General features: G+C 36.2%; 1 protein-coding gene across 2 annotated transcripts in view; it reads right to left on the bottom strand.

Annotated features, from left to right (window-relative positions):
- Positions 1-19,425, bottom strand: part of alk (ALK receptor tyrosine kinase) — a 399,864-nt gene that overhangs the window by 27,738 nt on the left and 352,701 nt on the right. For both annotated transcript variants that reach the window (XM_079853870.1, XM_079853871.1), the window contains exons 11-17: positions 13,307-13,408; positions 5,362-5,527; positions 3,667-3,814; positions 3,382-3,492; positions 2,230-2,371; positions 270-440; positions 80-178 (exon numbers count right to left, since the gene is read on the bottom strand). In XM_079853870.1, coding sequence (XP_079709996.1) covers positions 80-178; positions 270-440; positions 2,230-2,371; positions 3,382-3,492; positions 3,667-3,814; positions 5,362-5,527; positions 13,307-13,408 — 939 coding nt within the window. The remainder of the gene's footprint in view (positions 1-79; positions 179-269; positions 441-2,229; positions 2,372-3,381; positions 3,493-3,666; positions 3,815-5,361; positions 5,528-13,306; positions 13,409-19,425) is intronic.

Genomic DNA, 19,425 nt, shown 5'->3' with positions numbered 1-19,425 from the left:
AAGCACTATTTGCATAGTACAAAGTATAAGTGCATTGTATGTCATTTGGAACACAACTAAAGGCTCTTTATTGTGTTACCTTTGAGTGGTTCCAGGTACATCTCGCCGTCAGGACTTATAAACGATGTTCCATCATCGCCATCCATTCTCGGATCATTATCATGCCAGGCGCTGCCCCCTTTAGCCATGGAGGAGAGAAGTCATAAAATGTGGCAAAAATCATAAAATGAAGATATAATATGAAAATCAAGGCTGACATTTAGTCTAACCTCTGTATCCTCCACCTCCTCCACCAGCCGTGCAGGATCCTCCACCACCCCCAAAACCTCCTCGAGTTTTCCAGCCTATGACTTGACAGGGTTCCCCACCCTGACCTCCTAAAATGAGTGGTCTACCACCTTGTGGAACAGGAGAACTGTCATTCCAGCCTCCACCACCCCCTGAAATACACAGAGACACACACACATCATAACAAACAGATAAAGACATTTCACTTTCTCTGTGTGGCTAATTAATTTCACAACAGGTGACTTTTTTTTTTTTTTTTTGCATCATCCTCTAACAGATCTAAGAATGCAGAGTGGCACAGCGAATTCTCCAGACAAGTCTCATATGAACATTCCTGTACTTCTAAAGCAGGACAGTGCTGTTGCTTAGCATGTAAATGCTCAAATAAAAATGTGGCAAATTATTTCAGACGTCAAAGCTGTCCCATTTTGCTAACTCTCATAATGTTTTCTTAGCAGCACATGCTTTGCTGAAGAAGAAAAAAAAAAAAAAAAAAAAAAAAAAAAAAACAGGATACCAGTCAGACCATTCAACAAGTTTTGTAAAGAGAATATTTTTTAGAGACAACCTCAAACGGAGTTCTCTCAGAGTATAGAAAGAAAGAAAGAAAGAAAGAAAGAAAGAAAGAAAGAAAGAAAGAAAGAAAGAAAGAAAGAAGAAGGAAGGAAGGAAGGAAGGAAGGAAGGAAGGAAGGAAGGAAGGAAGGAAGGAAGGACGGACGGACGGACGGATGGATCATTGCTAGGCGAACATTTATACAAGATAGCACACACCCTCACAAATCTAACGTTTGCAGACATAAATATAATGCACAATCCATCCTCATATATCAGTGCTCTTTGTGTAGCACTATATGCAGAGATGGACAGTGGAACAGATTAATAGAATATTCCACATGTTTTATATCTGCAGGGAAGAAAAAGATATGTGATGTGGTCTAGCAATAATAAAAAAATAATAATCTGATCTGAAGTGTTGATGTAGGTAGAGATATATAATACCCAAGAGAGAAGGGATAGAGGAAGATGGATACAGCAACTGACTCATATCAGTGTTTTGGAGTATAGATGACAAAATGAAACAAATGAAAACTATATATCTCAAGTGTGGATCAAACATTGTACATGTGAATCAAGCTGGGCTCTAATGTCATGATGGAAACATATTGAATAGATTTAGGAGTGAATGTTTTGTGCTGTTCTCTCTGACCCAGCGGCAGTAAATAGAGCACAGTGGGTGATCTAGCCTTTGAAAAGAGCACCACCGATTGAACCCATGCTGAGCACTCCGCAGGAAACAACCAGAGCACCCACAACACATGCAGAAACTTCAACAGATGCACAGACACGCATGTGCCTTCAATTGCTTAGACTTGAAAGCAGGGCACACGTGTTATTACTGTAGTGTTGCTATCACCTTCCAATCAGTTAGCAAAAAAGCTGGTGAAGAAATCTCAAGAATATCCAAGACCCAGTATTTTAAAACTAATTTGCAGGATCAGTATCTTTCAGCCACTGCTGAAAAATAGAGAACGAAATAGGGAATTTGAAGAAACCGCCACAAAATTCATATTCAATCTCAGACTGGATTAAGAACTATAATGAAGCCCAGGCAGAAAATAGTATGTTCATGTCCAGGAAAGAAAAAAAGAAAAAAAGAAAAATTCTTGGGGCTTCAGCATTTTAATAAGCAAACCCGATTTCCAGGTAAAGAAAAGCATTCCAACTATCCACATGAAGCTAAAAAAACAACAACATTGCTCTACTGTATGTGCAGTATTTTCTGTTTCACTGCCACTGCTTCCACTATTTACCAGAAGGAACATGCCTAACATCTGAGACTTCATCAGACTTCAAGAACAGCATGCTAACATTAGTCTAAATCATTTACTGCAAAATACAGACAATCCCTAATTTATTACAAAGCTGTTGCGAGGCACACCTGCAGTGCCTGATTTTCCATTGCGGCCGTGGATGCTGGGATTCCTGTCCAACACTTCCTCTGGGGTTTCTGATTGGCTGCTGTAGCCACGGCCTCCGCCTCCAGCAGCAATGAGTAGAGGAACATGGACACCATTCTCCATCTGTAACCAATGGACACATGAAGTGTGACATTAGTTTTTAACTGTGTAACACTTCTAATTTTCATTACAAAAATAACTTTGAGGTTTACGCTTTCAGGACTTTCTCATCAATTATATTTTCCTAATTAAATTGAACCTGGTTTGGAATGCTCTACACGGGAAGAAAATAAATATAACCACCACTGCTAACACCCAATACTCTTTTAATCATAAATAGACACACATATACTGTGTGAAACAGTCAATTATAAATAGATCATTTGAATTTTATTGATATTATCTGTACTGAATTAACTATATTTATATTTCTCACAAATCTGCCCACCATAATGTTTGATTTTAGGTCATTCATCACAGTGTAATTACAATATAACTTCACCATAAAGATATGCGGTAGCAACATTTTTACAGTTGGAACTTAAATTTACAGTAAAAAAACAACAAAAAAACGAACTGTTATAATGTTAATATAGCAACATACTGAACCTAAATCTGTATTGTACTTTGATAATACGCTGACAACCACAAAAAAAAGGTAGTTTGACATTAAAATAACGCAATAAGCATTAAACAACATACATGAAGTATCCCATTATTATAGTTTTTCACTGTAATAGTAAGTAAGCTTACCATTAACCAATTAACAATTTTGGTAACACTTTATTTTAACACTGTCCTTGTTACACGTCACATGCAGTTACTATAATAATATCCATAAATTATGCATAGTTACATGCAACTAACCCTAAACCAAACCCTGCATTAAGTACATGTAGTCAATTAATATTACTCAGTACTTAAATAAATAATTACACTGTAACAAGGACACCTTAAAAATAAAGTGTAACCCAGTTTTTTTACAGTCCTTTACTGTTAAAATTACATTAATTGATTACATGAATGATTTACTGCAGTGATTACAGTGTGTTTTAGAAAGGAGCAATACATGTACACATACTGTATTTTGTTGTACAAATAATCCAATTTAAAATGTTTTTATAAAGGGTCACCTTGAAGACGTAGGTGCCCCCCCCTCCTCCGCCGCCCCCTCCTTTGAGCTGGGTCTTGTTGATAGAGGGTCCCTGCTGTTCTGTGCAGATCCGGTTCAAAGTCGGCGCCATCTAACAAAACAAAACAAAACAAAACAAAACAAAACAAAACAAAACAAAACAAAACAAAACAAAACAAAACAAAACAAAACAAAACAAAACAAAACAAAAGGGACCATTTTATGCTCATCACACTGTTTTCTTTCTGAATAGCATAAAGACAGATTGATATAAAGGATTACTCACATTAGGGCAAGCGTCCTCTCCTTCCTGTCCCACTAGAATATACACCAGCTCATCCTTCTGTAGAAGGAAGTCTCCGGTCATGTACACCCCATGTGACTTGTGAACAGCCAGAACGCTGCGTCCACCAGCTGCTCCATACGCCGTGATCCTAAGTACAAGACAAATAAGCAAGCAGTAATTTAACAGACGCTTTCATCAAAAGTGACTTACAGAGCACGTATCACAGGGACAATTCTCCTGGAGTGACCTGGGGTTAAGTGCTTTGCTCAAGGCAAGGGCACAATGCGGTGGCTCTTGACTCACTTCTTACAGGGATCAAACCGGCAACCTTCTAATTACAAGCTCTAACTTTTAGTAACTACACTAGCGATGCCATGGAAGCTCTGTGCCTAATACAGTGAGTGAGCTGCCTTATAAGCAACATTAAGGGACTGGCAGCATCTCATGTAGTGCAATTCCAATAGATTTTGATGTTAGCATGTTCCTAAACTAACAACATCTTACTTTTTTACTCATTAAAATGACATAACACATCAATATTGGGTGAAATAGTCTATTTTAATTACTGTATTTTCCATAAAATAAGTTGCACCAGCGTTTATAGTTTGGATTCAAATATATTCCGGATATATATTCCGGGAAAATAATGGTAGCTCAAACTATTTGTATTGATATTTAATGAAATATATTTGTAGTCAGTGTTTCTCACAGCTCTGTCAGCCATCTTGGATGGCTTGTTTGAGCTGAATTGTTTTGATGTTGTTTTTCCCACAGAAGACCACTAACAATGTTGTCTCAGTATTGAGATAATGAGATAGCCTACTTTATTAGACAGCATAATGTTAGCTTTTGAAATGACCTTTGCGTCAGGAGCATAACGCTGGGACGAGATGGGTCTTGTGCATGTTGCCTACTTAGGTCCCACCAGGTACCAAGTGCAATCCTACATGAAATTCAACTGGGCAATTAACATGGGGCCATTATGTAACCCGCTGACAATCCTACATGGGACCTATTTTTCAATCCATTTCATACCCATATGGGCCCCACATACTAATGTTGGCTGGGGTGAGGCCTTAAAATGTTGTCTAGGCAGGCAGTTCACTTTAAAAAAAAAAGAGCTGATTTTTTTTCTTTACAGACTTTGCTAAGTGAATGTCATTATCAGTCTGGGTTCTACCTCAGCAATGCAGCTGATGACTTTGGAAATGTTTTCTCATTCCTCCTGGTCCTCGGACAGTAATTACCTGAATGACCTGATGGGCTTGATAACAGGCAGCAATTGTGCCGAAGAAGAATGTCTTCCATTTCATGGTCGAACAAGTATCTGCTAAACGCCTGGAAGAGGATATGTTTGCTTGTGTGTGTGTGTGTGTGTGTATGTGTGCCCTTGTTTATATTACATTGTGGGGACCAAATGTCCCCATAAGAATAGTAAAACCTGAGATCACCTACATTGTGGGGACCAGCCAGCGGTCCCCACTTTTCAAAAGGCTTATAAATCACACAGGATGAGTTGTTTTGAGAAAGTAAAAATGCAGAATGTTTCCTGTGATGGGTAGGTTTAGGGGCAGGGGCAGTGTAAGGGGATAGAATGTACAGTTTGTACGGTATAAAAACCATTACGTCTATGGAGAGTCCCCACAAAGATAGTGAACCAGACATGTGTGTGTGTGTGTGTGTGTGTGTGTGCACCTGTATTTCCTAGTCTCTGGGACCCGCCACATCTGGATGCCCTTGAACGGCCCCTTAGTGCCCACACTGACATTGACATTGGTGTTGCGGTAATAGTTACTGCACTGAGTCGGCGTTGGACCATCTTGTCCTGTCGCTCCACAGGTGTGGAATATCCACTTGACAGCTGTAAAAACACACACATGCCCACAGATATAGCAAAGGTACCTTTAGATTCATAAAATAAGAATAGTTCTTTCTTTTTTTCAGAGAAATAATCTACACTACTGTATTGGTGTAAAACTTGGACCAAAGAAGTAGAAGGGGAAAATAGAAAGATATTCTATGTGATGTGCTTGGCTGGCTGGGCAGTCAAAAAGCCACAGACAATTTAGAATGTGTTTTTTTTTTCTTAGCTGGAAACCTGTGGAATGTCTTTCACAGACCTGGATTTAATGCTACATAAAAGAGTTCAATCATTGCTAAATGTCAAATGCACTTACTCGTAAGAGGAATAAGGTTCTGACTGAGTTCACTTCACTAATACTGTCAGCATTCCGATAAGACATACTCACTTTTAGCTTAAAAAAAAACAAAAAAACAAACTCAACGGATTCTAAAGGTTAAGGTGTATTATAGATATGTCACAACACATTTCGTGTTTCTGACATTTTTTATCAGCTCTACGTCAGGAGCTACAGCAGAGACTGAAGGCTGATTCACGTCATCTTCATTATTGTCTTTGTTTAAGGAACAGTTTTATTTCAATATTTTGTTTCAGTATTATTTTTATGTTTATTTATTATTATTTTAATTGGTGTCCTACAACAACGGGCACATGGCTCATAGGCTTGTGAAAAAGAAGTACACCTTCTTATCCTTTAAAATAATATAAATACACACAAACGTAATGTACTTTTTCATAAACTTTACATGTTAATTGCAATTAAATGCTTTTTTTTTAAAAACAAAAAGTTTAAAAAGTTTTTAAACAAAAGTTTAAATGTCTATTAAAAGCAAGTAGCTGAGAGTGCTTTTTTGACCCATGTATGATCTAAGTACATTTTTATTTGTAATTTCATAATTACTTCATAATTACAAGCATTTATGGGAAATAGAAAAATGAAATTTCTATAGAAACGTATATAGCATGGGTTTAAATGTATTTGTAAATATACATCCGAATTACAAACTAATTTGTAATTTAATAGTTTTAAAATTAGCCATTAATCAAATAAACTACAGTTAAAATGATAAACAAGTACTTCACATGTGCTTTGATATGTTAATCAGCACATCAAAATAAGAGTAATTATTTGTCAAAGGATTATTAACACAATGATTTCAAATGTATTAGTAAAGTAAAACTTTAAATTTGAAGTTATTGGAAAATTCACTTTTCAGAATTGCAGTGTCTTTAGAAGCAGGAAAGTATACTCTCTTTAAGTAGCAATTTATTTTATTAATATTATATCATAGTAATATGCAAGGACATAGAGTTTAGTTTAGGGTTAGTTGCATATATAATTACGCATAATTTATAGTTATTACTACAATAACTACATGTAACATGTGATACAAGGACACTAACATAAAGTGTTACCCAAATTTTAAGATTTGAAATACACAATTAAGTGCACTTCTTTTTCATTAGAGTAGTTTGGGGTCTATTTGCAAAGCTGGAACCAATCAGATTGCCTGAAACCTAAGGAAAGCCAATCCAGTTTTGACATGAATGACCAGAGCAGAGTGGTATCAAGTTGAGAAACAAAGTCTGCAAAGTACTTGCCAACAATTGGTCACTGCATTAAAAAAATAGGTAACATTCTAGATTTATTACACTGACATTTGACATTTTGGGCCAGCAAACGAAGTAAACTTCCAAAACAGGAGTGTGCTGTTCTGAACGCACCTCTTTCTCTGCAGTGATGCTGTCCGACCCAAGTCTGCAAATAAAACATCTGAATATGTCAGAATAAAAGTTTAGTTCCTTGCCAGGAACCTATCAAGATGAATTAATTAGATCTGACGCAAAAGAAAGCTTTGAGTTGTATAGAGGTAATGTGCCAGACAAATATCACCAATTGGTCTTATACAACTTCCTTTTATTATAGAGACCTTGCAGGTTTGATTGGTGGGAATGGCTGAGTCATCGGAAGCTGAGCGGCGGCACTCAGCGCATCATGAGGTTAGCGGCCCGTCTCTTATTCTCATCAGGGGAAGAGGAAGTAATCAAGGAGACAAAGGCCGAGGGAGCTGATCTGACAGAAGAACACACTCCCTCTCTCCACAGCGCTGAAGATTTGAGTCAGCGTAAGGCAAACTTCCCCATTCGACTGGGCTTTATTTGCCAAAATGAGATGCCATGGTGGCAAAGGGAGAAATCGATAGTGGAGGATGGAGTGGGAGAGGGCAGGAACAGAAAAGAGAAGGAAAAATTGGACATGACAAAAGGGAGAGCGGCGGCATTGGAAAATTCCAATCGTTGCACAATTTATCAAAAAAGCTACATCAATTATCCATGACTGAATCAAGGGAAGATTGATGTACAACTTGATTTTCCTTCCAGTTTAAAGAAAACAAGAGCTGGGAATAGAACTCCAGAAAGCTTTACTAGAGTGTGTTTCTGGTAGAAAGTGTTTGTTTTATTATTAACTGTCTTGAGCAATTGTGGTTTCAAATCAGTGGTCAAAATACGATAAATACATACATGAAATATGATATTATGATACACTTATTTTTGCTGGAAATTCAACTGAAAAATATCAAACAACACCCTGCAAGTCAAAAGGACATACAGGCCAAAAGTTTGGACACATTACTATTTTTGCTGAATTTATTTGATAAAAAATACAGAAATAATACAGTAATGTTGTGAAATATTATTACAATTTAAAATAATGGTTTTCTATTTTTAATATATTTTAAAATATAATTTAACTCTGTGATGCAAAGCTTTATTTTCATCAGCCATTACTCCAGTCTTCAGTGTCACATGATCCTTCAGAAATCATTCTAAAATGCTGATTTATTATCAATGTTTTATTATCAATGTTACGATATATATATATATATATATATATATATATATATATATATATATATATATATATATATATATATATATATATGTATGTATGTATGTATGTATGTATGTATGTATGTATGTATGTATTTATTTATTTATTTATTTATTTATTTATTTATTTATTTATTTATTTATTTATTTATTTATTTTTTCAGGATTCTTTGATGAATAAAAAGTGAAAAAACTTTTTATTTTTTATTATTTACTTTTTATTTTTTAATTTATTTTTATTCATCAATTAATCCTGAAAAAAAGAATCACAGGTTCCAAAAAAAAAAAAAAAAAAAAAAATTTAAAAAAGGAGCAGTTACACTTTATTTCGATTGTCCAGTTTAGACATTCTACTACTACAAGTAACTTTTCAACTACATGTCAACTAACCCTCATTAGAGTATTAGTAGACTGTAGTTGACTGTCAGTAGACTGGTAGGTTATGGTTAGGTGTTAGGCTTCGGGTTAGTAGAGTAAGTTGACTTGTAGTTGCCAAGTTACTTATATTCAGTAGAATGTCTGTTGGAGGACCATCATAATAAAGTGTTAGCAGATATTAAGCAGAAAGTCTACTAATACTCTAATGACAGTTAGTTGACATGTAGTTGCAAAGTTACTTATAGTTAGTAGAATGTCTAAAGTGGACTATTGAAATAAAGTGTTTCCAACATTGATAATATATCAGCATATTAGAATGATTTCTGAAGGATCATGTGACACTGAAGACTGGAGTAATGGCTGATGAAAAGTCAGCTTTGAAATTAATTGCATTTTGAAGTATAAATAGAAAACCATTATTAATAATATTTCACAATATTAAATATATTATCATTAATGGAGATCTATTCTAAATTGCAGAATGGCTCATTTACTCTCCCACCTCCACGTGAATTGTTTGCAGTGCTATCAATTCAAGAAGAGTGTATAGATTAAAACCAAACAGTTTCATAACACTGGGCACTGAATGATCCTCCTTCTGCCGTTTCAGACACTGCAGATAACAGGTAGACGATGTATTTTTGACCGTTCACAGCTGAACTACACGTAAGCGAAGCTCTGCTAATGAGTCCTGATGAATAGCAGATTAGCTGCTCGTTCAGATTTATTAAGGCTGAAATGGCGTGGGAGTCATTTCACAAACACTCAAGCACACCATACTGATAACTGACTACGCTCCAATGAGAGGAACACCTGTATATGCAGTGGGCAAACAGATCAGACTTCCCAGGGATGATGGCATAGGTCATGTAGGAGACGTCTTTTACACACTGATTTGCACACATTCAATAGATAATCATGGTAATGTGAAGCAATGTTTTTCCACAGCCCTCATGAGTAATCGTGATCATATGAAAGCATGAATGCTGGGAAATTTTGACTCTGGATAGTATCTAAGTTACAGATGATGTTTTCGGTTTGATTTGGCACATGTATTTGTCTGCATCAAATGCACTGGAGAGATTCAAGGAACACATATTGCTTTTCAAGGAAATGTAACTACTTAAGTCTTCACTTTGAAATAAAAAGTTACATATATATATTTACAAATTAGCAATTTTGAGTATTAGTAACTCCTTGACATAACATAGCCTACCATTTATTGTGATATGTTTAATGTGTAAAACCATGACATTATTTTGTGTCTTAAATGTCAGTGCACCCTGTTACATTGTTGCTACTTGACCTTTCAAATCTTAAGCATATGCTCTATATCACATGACTTGCTAGAAGTGACATCATTTCCTTGGAGGGAAAGCAACTCCAAGAACAAAGGCCGTTTCTCAATATGCGTTCTTGTCTGTACTTGTGTTCTTGTGGTCTTGTGAAACGTCATCAGTCGCTGCCCAAGTACTGTCCCAATACACAAGTTTGCATTTTGGCAAGAACGGTTAAAAATCCCGGAAGTGTTCTTGACACGCCCATTTTACCGAGGATGCAACGGTTGGTAACTTGTGTGAACTTGACGGCAGAAATATCCCAGCATTCATTTTGGCATTCGAGGAAGGAGAGGCAGGTCAATACAAGTCGTTTTTCTACAATTTCGTACGCTATTTCATGACTAAATTCACTTCTGAGAACATTTGATGCGAGAAATAAACTGTGTAGATTTCAAATATTGGCATTGTTACGAAAATTTATGGCGAATCGAAAATGTGCTCAAATGTTTTCGGAAGTGAGAATCTCCATAAGAATAACGGCCAATAATAACGTCAATAATTCTCGTTATGCTTGGGTACTGCAGACGGCGTCTGTGCGAGGGTATTATTGCGCAACACCAGCAAGAACACATCGTCTCAAACTGTCAGCAGCGTTCTGTGTGCTCGTCACCTTGTGAGTTCATTCTTCCAAGAACAACTAGCAAGAGCGTTCTCCCCAAGAACACAAGTCCGTTCTTTGCATTCTTGGTTTTGAGAAACACCCAAAGTATCAGTTATAATTGTTTCTTTCTTTTCCTTATTTTTAGAAGACTTATCTACTAGCATAAAACATAACATGTCTGCCTTATTGTGTCCGTATGGATATGGTTTTATTTAATAGATTTTATATATCTATTAAAATTCTATCAAATCTTAATTTTCTGCCAGCATGTTGTTCTTTCCTAGCTTGTAATGGGCTTTATTAGATTCAAACTTTTAAGGTCCACCCTGTTACACATTGAATTGTAAAGGTCATGTAACAGCGGTGTATACATTTCCTACATTACATTTTTAACAAACTTGTTCAGTTCAAAATCCACCAAACTGTAGGGATGACCTCAATAGCATGTCCATGATTTAGATTATGACATTACGCTTGCCTTATACTTCTCCAGACAGTTTTTAAGCACACTCAGCACGGTTCCCTGGTGTACACCTGAGTTTTGAAATCGACATTTTCACCGATTAAATGAACCAAACTCTGATGTCACATGCACTCAGATTTGCACCAAAAGCTGTAGTGTAAAAGCAGCCTTGGATGTTGTGACTGGCCTTTCAACACTGTTTGATCTGAAGAGAAATAATGGTGCATAAATAGTCCAGTAGATGGCACACTTTATTTTCTCTGCAGTGCACTTCCGTTTCAGAGAGAGAGAGAGAGAGAGAGAGAGAGAGAGACACGGTATATGAGTCTCTGTTCATAAGCATTCATCTTCTATATCCATTAGAAATCCAACATATTTGGTGTACTCAAGCATTTCAACAATTTCAGTGTGCTCAGAAGGAATTACATGGTCTGGACTTTGAATTAGGTGCTTTAATGTTTGCAGTGAATAACTCATTACTTGCTGTGAAAACAAAGACTCCAGAGTTTTTATAATACACAACGCTACTTTTGTTGGGAGCCGGTAGTGTTGTTCGGATCTGACATCCATGTCTTCAAAATATTATCAATATTTGGGAAGCTATTTTGTGTGTATAAAAGTGTTTCAATTAACATTTAAAAAAAAAAAAAATTTATATACATATATTGATTTTCTATTGCAAGTTAGTTTTAATGGAAACCAATAAATAAATAAACTACATCACTAGTTTTGTTTCCCATCATTTGCTTTGTTTTATGTTTGAGTCATTGTGGGTTCCCTTATGCATGTATGCACATATGCACTCTTCAAAAACTTTGCTGATTGTAGACAGACACGCTGACGTTGAGAATAAAATGTATATATTTTGAAAGATCTTGAATGTACTGCACATTATGTTACTTATTGTGCCCCAAAACATGATCTATTTAATGCCGGGTTCAGACTACATAATATTGTTGTCTGTTACGATAGTCACTGTATCAGATTATGCAATTTGCAATTTGACTCCTAAATTCTTGTGTCGTAGACAAGAAACAAGTCAGACTACACATTGCTTACCGACCCATCATCGTTTGTCGTCTTTAACGATGTGTGTAATATCATCGAGAAGGCGGAACTAGTGACTGACTTCCGGACACAAGAGCATTAAAAAACAATGTCTGTACTAACTTAATGCTATTCCAGAGCTCACCAGGTTGCTGAAGCGCCTCCGCTATCATTTGCCAACAGTAATCTTTTTTCACTCAGTTGTGGTAGTCCTTCGATGAAACATTATAAGGGCAGGAATATTGTTGCTTACTTACAGCTCCACAAACTCCTCTCTTGTATACTTTAAACAATACCATCGCCTCTCTTCGTTTCACCAAGTTTGAAAGCGGTATGGAAGAGCTCCTCTGCTCCTATTGGTCAATGTCACAGAACCTGTCGTGATTTAAACATGCTAGTCTTTCTGTTGGGACGTCATGAAGCTTAGTCGGTTGTCATCCGCTACGACACACTATAAAACGATCAATTAATGCGTCCTGATGCCCATTGTTGTTTACGAATCACCACAACACCCTGTCAATTGGCACCCTGTCGTGCCAAAATATGGGGCTGATATTGTGTAGTCTGAACCTGACATAAGTCCACATGTCATACTGACAAAAAATATGCTTCTAACCACATGTCAATAGGTTTGCAATGCTGTTTGAGAATGTTCAGTTGGAATGGTTTCAGGAAAACCCAGATTTCTTTAACTATGTTGATAAAAAAGAAACTTGTGCTTGTATTTGGCTTACAATACTTTGGGGGAACGCACCCCTGGATATCTGTTTTTCTGTATATGTCAACCAGACGGGTGTTTCTTGACTAATTGGGTTAGGTAAGACCAGTTAAAACAGACTATTTGAACAATGACTGAAAATATGTTTGCATAGTTTCAATACAATAGCAAGAATAAACGTGGACTACACCAAACTTCAGACTTTTAAATCACACTGGGGCAAACTTCAGTCTGAACAAGCTAGATAAAAGTGAGAAACCATTCAAAAAAAAAAAAAAAAAAATATATATATATATATATATATAAACAGCTCAAGCACATGAAAGTAGCTAAAACTCACATTCTGTAGACGGTGGTGTAGTGGTCTTGATGTTCTCATTGCTTGGTGTGAACAGTGCTTGCGTGGGGCTTATGGGAGCCACCGGAGGATATTCTCCATTGGCTGAAGATGAGAGAAAAGACACAATACATTGTTGCAGTCCAACAAAACTACAGCAGCCAGAGAAAATCTTGCAGGCATTGAAAAAGCACAAGCCTATGAAAATAGCTCTATTTTGCCTTAAAACATTCTTTTAGATAATATATTCCACGACAATACAAATTCTATAAAGCTAGTAATGATATTAGCATATTTGTCTTGAGAATTGCTTGAATATGCGAGAAACATGCGCTGGAAAAATGGCTCAACTGTTTGCATATTTTTCACATTTCGAGAAATGTTAATGATATGCTAATAAGGATGCTTGCTGATGATGTAGAAGTATCAAAAGGGTGAGCACTAGACCTTAAAATCTTGATATTAATTACTCAACAGGAACAATTCCATGTCACCAGGCCACTACTTATAAATTCACATGTAAATAATGGATAATAAAAAGTATATGCAAATGACCCATAACCTTTCTTGTGCTAATTGCTAATATAGGCTATATTTTAAAGCCACCAAGAATTTATGGCTATCTAACATTTTTTACAGAAAGCTTAATAAAACCTGTTTCTGGGTGCATGCAACATTTAGCCAGATGCATTTGCATTTCATGAGGAATTTTTTTTTTTTTTTTTTTTTGCTTCCTGTCTCTCTTTGACTGGATTTGACATTTCCATCACCTCCTCATGCGATTTTCATGGGGTAATATTTTATGGACAGGCCCGCTTGATGCTCAAACATGCAGGATAGTGAGCAGTCATGTAAAACATGTATTATCTATATCATTTTATACCAATTGCATTCTTCAGTTCTTGATTCTGATTGGCTGATGTGTTGATTGCTCAGCTATGAAGTAGTTCCAGGATTGCTGACCACGTCACAATTGCAAACCACTTTGACTCGGCCGGTTTTTATGGAAGATATTTTATTTGTGGCACATGGAGGTAGCTTTAGTGATGAAAACTCGAAAAAAAAAAAATGTCTTGAAATAAACATGTCAACTGTGATTAATTGACTCCAATAATTGAATCATTGGTCACACTTTATTTTACAGTGTCCTTGTTAAACGTGGTACGTGTGCTTGCTAAAGTAATTAATTGCATGCGACTAACCCTATAGTAAGATGTTGTTTATTAATATTACGCAGTACTTAAATGTATAATTACACTGTAATAAGGACACAAAACTGAAAATGAATAAAGGTTTACATCACGGGTTGAGGTAATTTTCAATGAATTCTTCAAAACCTCAGTGGGGAAAAAAATAGCTGGCAGAAACAAATATTCAAGCGTTTGTCTTCAGACTGTATTAGTTTCTAGACTGTATTAGTCATGAAGCATGTTACACTTGTACTTATTATTGGATGTAAAACACAGACTAAGCTCCACAAAAGTAGACAGCCACCACCAATGGTGTCAAGAGTTTAGTTCATGTTTCTTAAAGGGTAACTAAACCCTAAAACAACTTTTTTTAGTTAATGATCTGTAAGACTGGGGCTTTATTAGTGCTGTTCATTGATTTGAGTAAATGTTTTGACATTTGGGTATAAAGTGTTTTAATTCTACAATAAATGGTGTAAAAACGTCTGAGTGCTGCCCTCTTCGAGTTGAACGGTGGCTACTGCAGTTGAATTTTCCTATTGGAAGTTGTTTCCCCACGTGACGTAAGCAGGCTCTGTCATCAGCTCAGTACCCACGCCCCTGGTACGAGCTCACCACGCCTTCGCTAGCATCGCTAGCATCGTTAGCATCGCTACCCACGCCCCTGGTACGAGCTCACCACGCCTTCGCTAGCATCGCTAGCATCGTTAGCATCGCTACCCACGCCCCTGGCACGAGCTCACCACGCCCTTCGCTAGCATCGTTAGCATCGCTACCCACGCCCCTGGCACGAGCTCACCACGCCCTTCGCTAGCATCATCGGCATCGTTAAGACCGCAGTTTGAGACAGCGGCTCAAATTGATAAGAGAGATGCTAATACAGTAGAATGCAAATCCATAAATCAGATGTATGTACAATAACATTACGATGTCCAGCAATCGAATTACAGTTTTTACCAATTGCTTACACACGTTTTCAAAACTAAGTCTCCTTTTTTCAAAACTCTACACACAATTCTCAAAACTGCACACACAAAATGCAAAATGCCTCACATCTCCTTCAAAATGCAACACTGCATTCAAAATGCCATAAACACATGTCAGAATGAAGCATTTGCATCAAATGGCAAACACTTCTTTCATAATAATACATTTTTGGATATACCATGTAAACACTGCTGTTCTAAATCTAAAGCTCTTTGGTCTTTCATAGGCTTATATCTACATTTCAATACAATGTTCTACAGTGAAAGTAATCTGATGTAACAAGTACACTGTAAACACCAATGCAATGTAGAAACAGAAAATATTTATTAGGTCTAACATTATTGTTGTATACATTAGCATACAACAAAACCATAAACATATGTACTGTAAACCAAAAGTATATTCTTTAGAATACAGTAAATAACACAATTGTGTGTGTGTGTGTGTGTGTGTGTGTGGGGGGGGGGTGGGGGGTGGGGGGAATCCATTGTTCAAAACAGATCTCTGTGTTTTAGGTAGAGAATTGTGTGTAGTGTTTTGCAAAAAGTGTTTTATGCAATTGAAAACTGAGTCAAAGGCTGAGAAATAGCTTATGGTTTTGAAGATTTGGCATGTAGTTTTGCACTTTGAGTGAGAGGTTTCAACAATCGTGTGACATGAAAAGATTTTGTGTGTAAGCAGTTGGTAAAAACTGTAAATAGTACATTGTGTTTAATGAGATCTAATATATATATATAAATACATAGATCCGACTGTTCTACGTCTGTACAATAATGGTAACCACAATAATGGTTCAGTGGCAGAACTTTTACCAAGCATGTCAGAAGTTCTGGGTTCTAATCCGCACTAAGAAGTATAGTTTTTTTTTTCCCCTCATCAAAACCGAATATGTTTATTGTTGTATATCAAGCAGGGACACGTTTGTTTGCATTTTGTTTTGTGATTTCACCGGAATGAGAGTCTCTCCGCAACAGATTGAAACGCGCGTCCGTGTAAAGACTGTGCGCGAGCCACAAGAGAACAATGTACGTACCACTGACCGCAACGAGCACTTTGATCACTTCAGTTAAAAAACAACACATTTTAGCGCTAGATCGCCTCTTATTTAACTAACAAACTAAATGAATGCTCTGCTAGAGTTAACTGGAGATGTTTTATTTATTTGTATTGGTACATCCGTGCCGCGAGATGTTTCAAAAGTGGAGGGGACACAATCGACCCAGGCAAAAAGTGGTGGGGACATGGCCCACCCCGCAAATTACACCTATGTGTCAATCAATCCGTCACTGTGGGTCTCAGGTGCACGACCCCCCCCCCCCCCAATATCAAATTTCAAATTTCAAATATTGCCAATGGGTGGAGTTAGGCTCTGACCAGGGGTTGAGTTACACTTTAATTACTATGACAAGCCACATGAGCATCTGCATTGTTTCAATTGTCAACTCCCTGTGAAGACAAATCACCCCTATCCCCCAAACGTACAGTAGCTTCTCTGACAATCCTGGGACTCTGTGATAAATGCTACCTCTCATCTCATCTCTTAATCTTTGCTTTAAAAATACTCATCTACTCCCACGAAACCCCACACCGCTCTGACTGGAGCTGGCATCATTCATCACAATATGGACTCCCCGTTAAAGGCTCCTTCCCATGATGCACCCTGTCGCAGGGCTATTATCTCTCCTCCCATTTCAGGAATCAAGAAGGAAGTTGATCCGTTAAAATCATACCTCTGAGACACCCTGCCTTGTGTCTCATGCAAAAAGGAAAGAAAAGTTTTGTCTTTTACAACAAACAAAGTCTAAATCAAACAATTCTGTAGATAGTAGTTACTCAGTAGAGCAGTGCCGGGTAGATTACTTACAAATTGTGGTTGGTTACTGATTCCAAATTAAGTGACAAAAAATGTAGTTACAGTTAATTATGTAATCCATTACATTACACATTAAAGGTAATATAATCAAACTACTTTTTGATTACTTTTAGATTACTTTTGACCTAACTCGTTTATCACGTTGATTTGAATAGAATAATCTTGTACCATATTGATATAAAAACACAAAAAGAAAGAAAATATGTGGCTTTCTTGACTTTGTTATCAACAACATGAAGTGCATTAAACAATAAATTATGTCAGGTTTTCCCAGACTGGAATTTGTGATGGAACTACAGGGATTTGTGAGTTTAATGAAAAGCTATTTAGTAATTAAATCCTAAAATAAAATTAAATTAAAATAAATAATTTTAAATAAAAACAATCAAAATAAAGCACCTATTAAAAAAAATATATAATTTTATTTGTTCACCTGCATGTCACGTGACCATTAGCTGACATCAGAGAACTGTGAACTTAATTGTATTTACTATTATTATTGACCTATTATTGACCAAATAATAACTCAAAGGGTACTTCAAGTAAATATATTAGATCAAAGAGGTTCAGCTGACAAAATTTGGGGAATCTCTGCATTACATGTTGAGTAGGTATAAACATGCATTTGTAAATTTGAATGTGTTTGAAAGACAAGTTATTCAAAGACAGCTATCACTGAGTGATAATTATGTATATTATATCAAGAAAAAAAGAAAAATCTTACATTACTTACATCAACTTTCAGAGCATTAACAATTTAAAGTTGCATATTTAAATATCTCCTCCAGGTTTGGACCTGAGAGCACACAGCATTTGATCACTGTATCATTTCACTTTTAAAAAGGTTGCATATCTATTTAGCTCCTGATAAACACATTCATTGTTATTTGAATTATCACTCAGTGATTTAACCATAACTGTCTTTGAATAACTTGTCTTTCAAACACATTCAAATTTACAAATCCATTTTTATACCTACTCTATATATATATATATATATATATATATATATATATATATATATATATATATATATATATATATATATATATATATATATATAAGATCATAAAACACTGCCCAATATACAACTTATAATGCACTCGTCGATATGGCAGTGCTATACTTGACAGGTCCTTTAGACATTGCACCATGGTAGTGTAGTTCATTGATTTTTTTTTTTGTTGATTATGATGGCATTATGTTGTTATGTGGTGCTCATTTGCAGTCTAGCATGCAATGTGAGGTTTTTCAATTGGATTTGTCAATGAATAAACAAGATAAATAGAAAACTAATGCATGTTACTTATTTGATTTGAACTGAAGCATATAGCATAAATTTAAAAAGTGACATTCTATTTTTTGCTTCCAAACTTGTAATGCATTACCCATAACATGCAGAACCACAAGGACATGGCTCTGATTATTCATATATTTTTGACTTCCACTGTGGATAAGTTACAGGTAGTTTGACTGCAGCATTACACACTGCGGTAGACAATTTTTGGCGGGTGAACCTTGGAAGAATGTAATCCTTTGCTCCAGGGAGAAATGTCACTCAGCAGTTTTCCAAATCTGCCAGGACAATCAGAAAACAGCTTAGTCATCGCTCTTCAAATACTTCAATATGTCTCCAATATCCAATTGGACAGTTGAGATACTTGAATGGTGTCTATGATAATCCAACATTTAACAGCATAGTTCACCCAAACAATTTAAATTCTGTAATCCGTTAAACACCATAATGTCATTCCAAACCCATGAGATTCAGGCTATTCTTCAAAAAACAAATTAAGATATTTTTCATGAAACCTGAGAGGTTTCTGTCCCTCCATTGAAAGTCTAGGTAACCACAACTTGAATCCAAGTCTTGTGAAGAGATATGATCACTGTATATGATGAACAGATTTGGGCTTTTATAGATAACATCACATATGGTAAATATAAAAGCTGTGTGTGATCGTTTCTGGATATTCTAAATGTTGGTTATCTGGACATTCAAAGGTAGGATAGGAATCTCGCAGGTTCCATTAAAAAGTAATCTTAATTTGTGTTTATTTGGGTGAACTATC

Source organism: Squalius cephalus (genome assembly GCF_949319135.1).
Source record: "Squalius cephalus genome assembly, chromosome: 20".
NCBI classification, from domain to species: domain Eukaryota; kingdom Metazoa; phylum Chordata; class Actinopteri; order Cypriniformes; family Leuciscidae; genus Squalius; species Squalius cephalus.
Note: the sequence above shows the minus strand (reverse complement) of the source record. Positions and strands in the feature narration are given on the sequence as shown.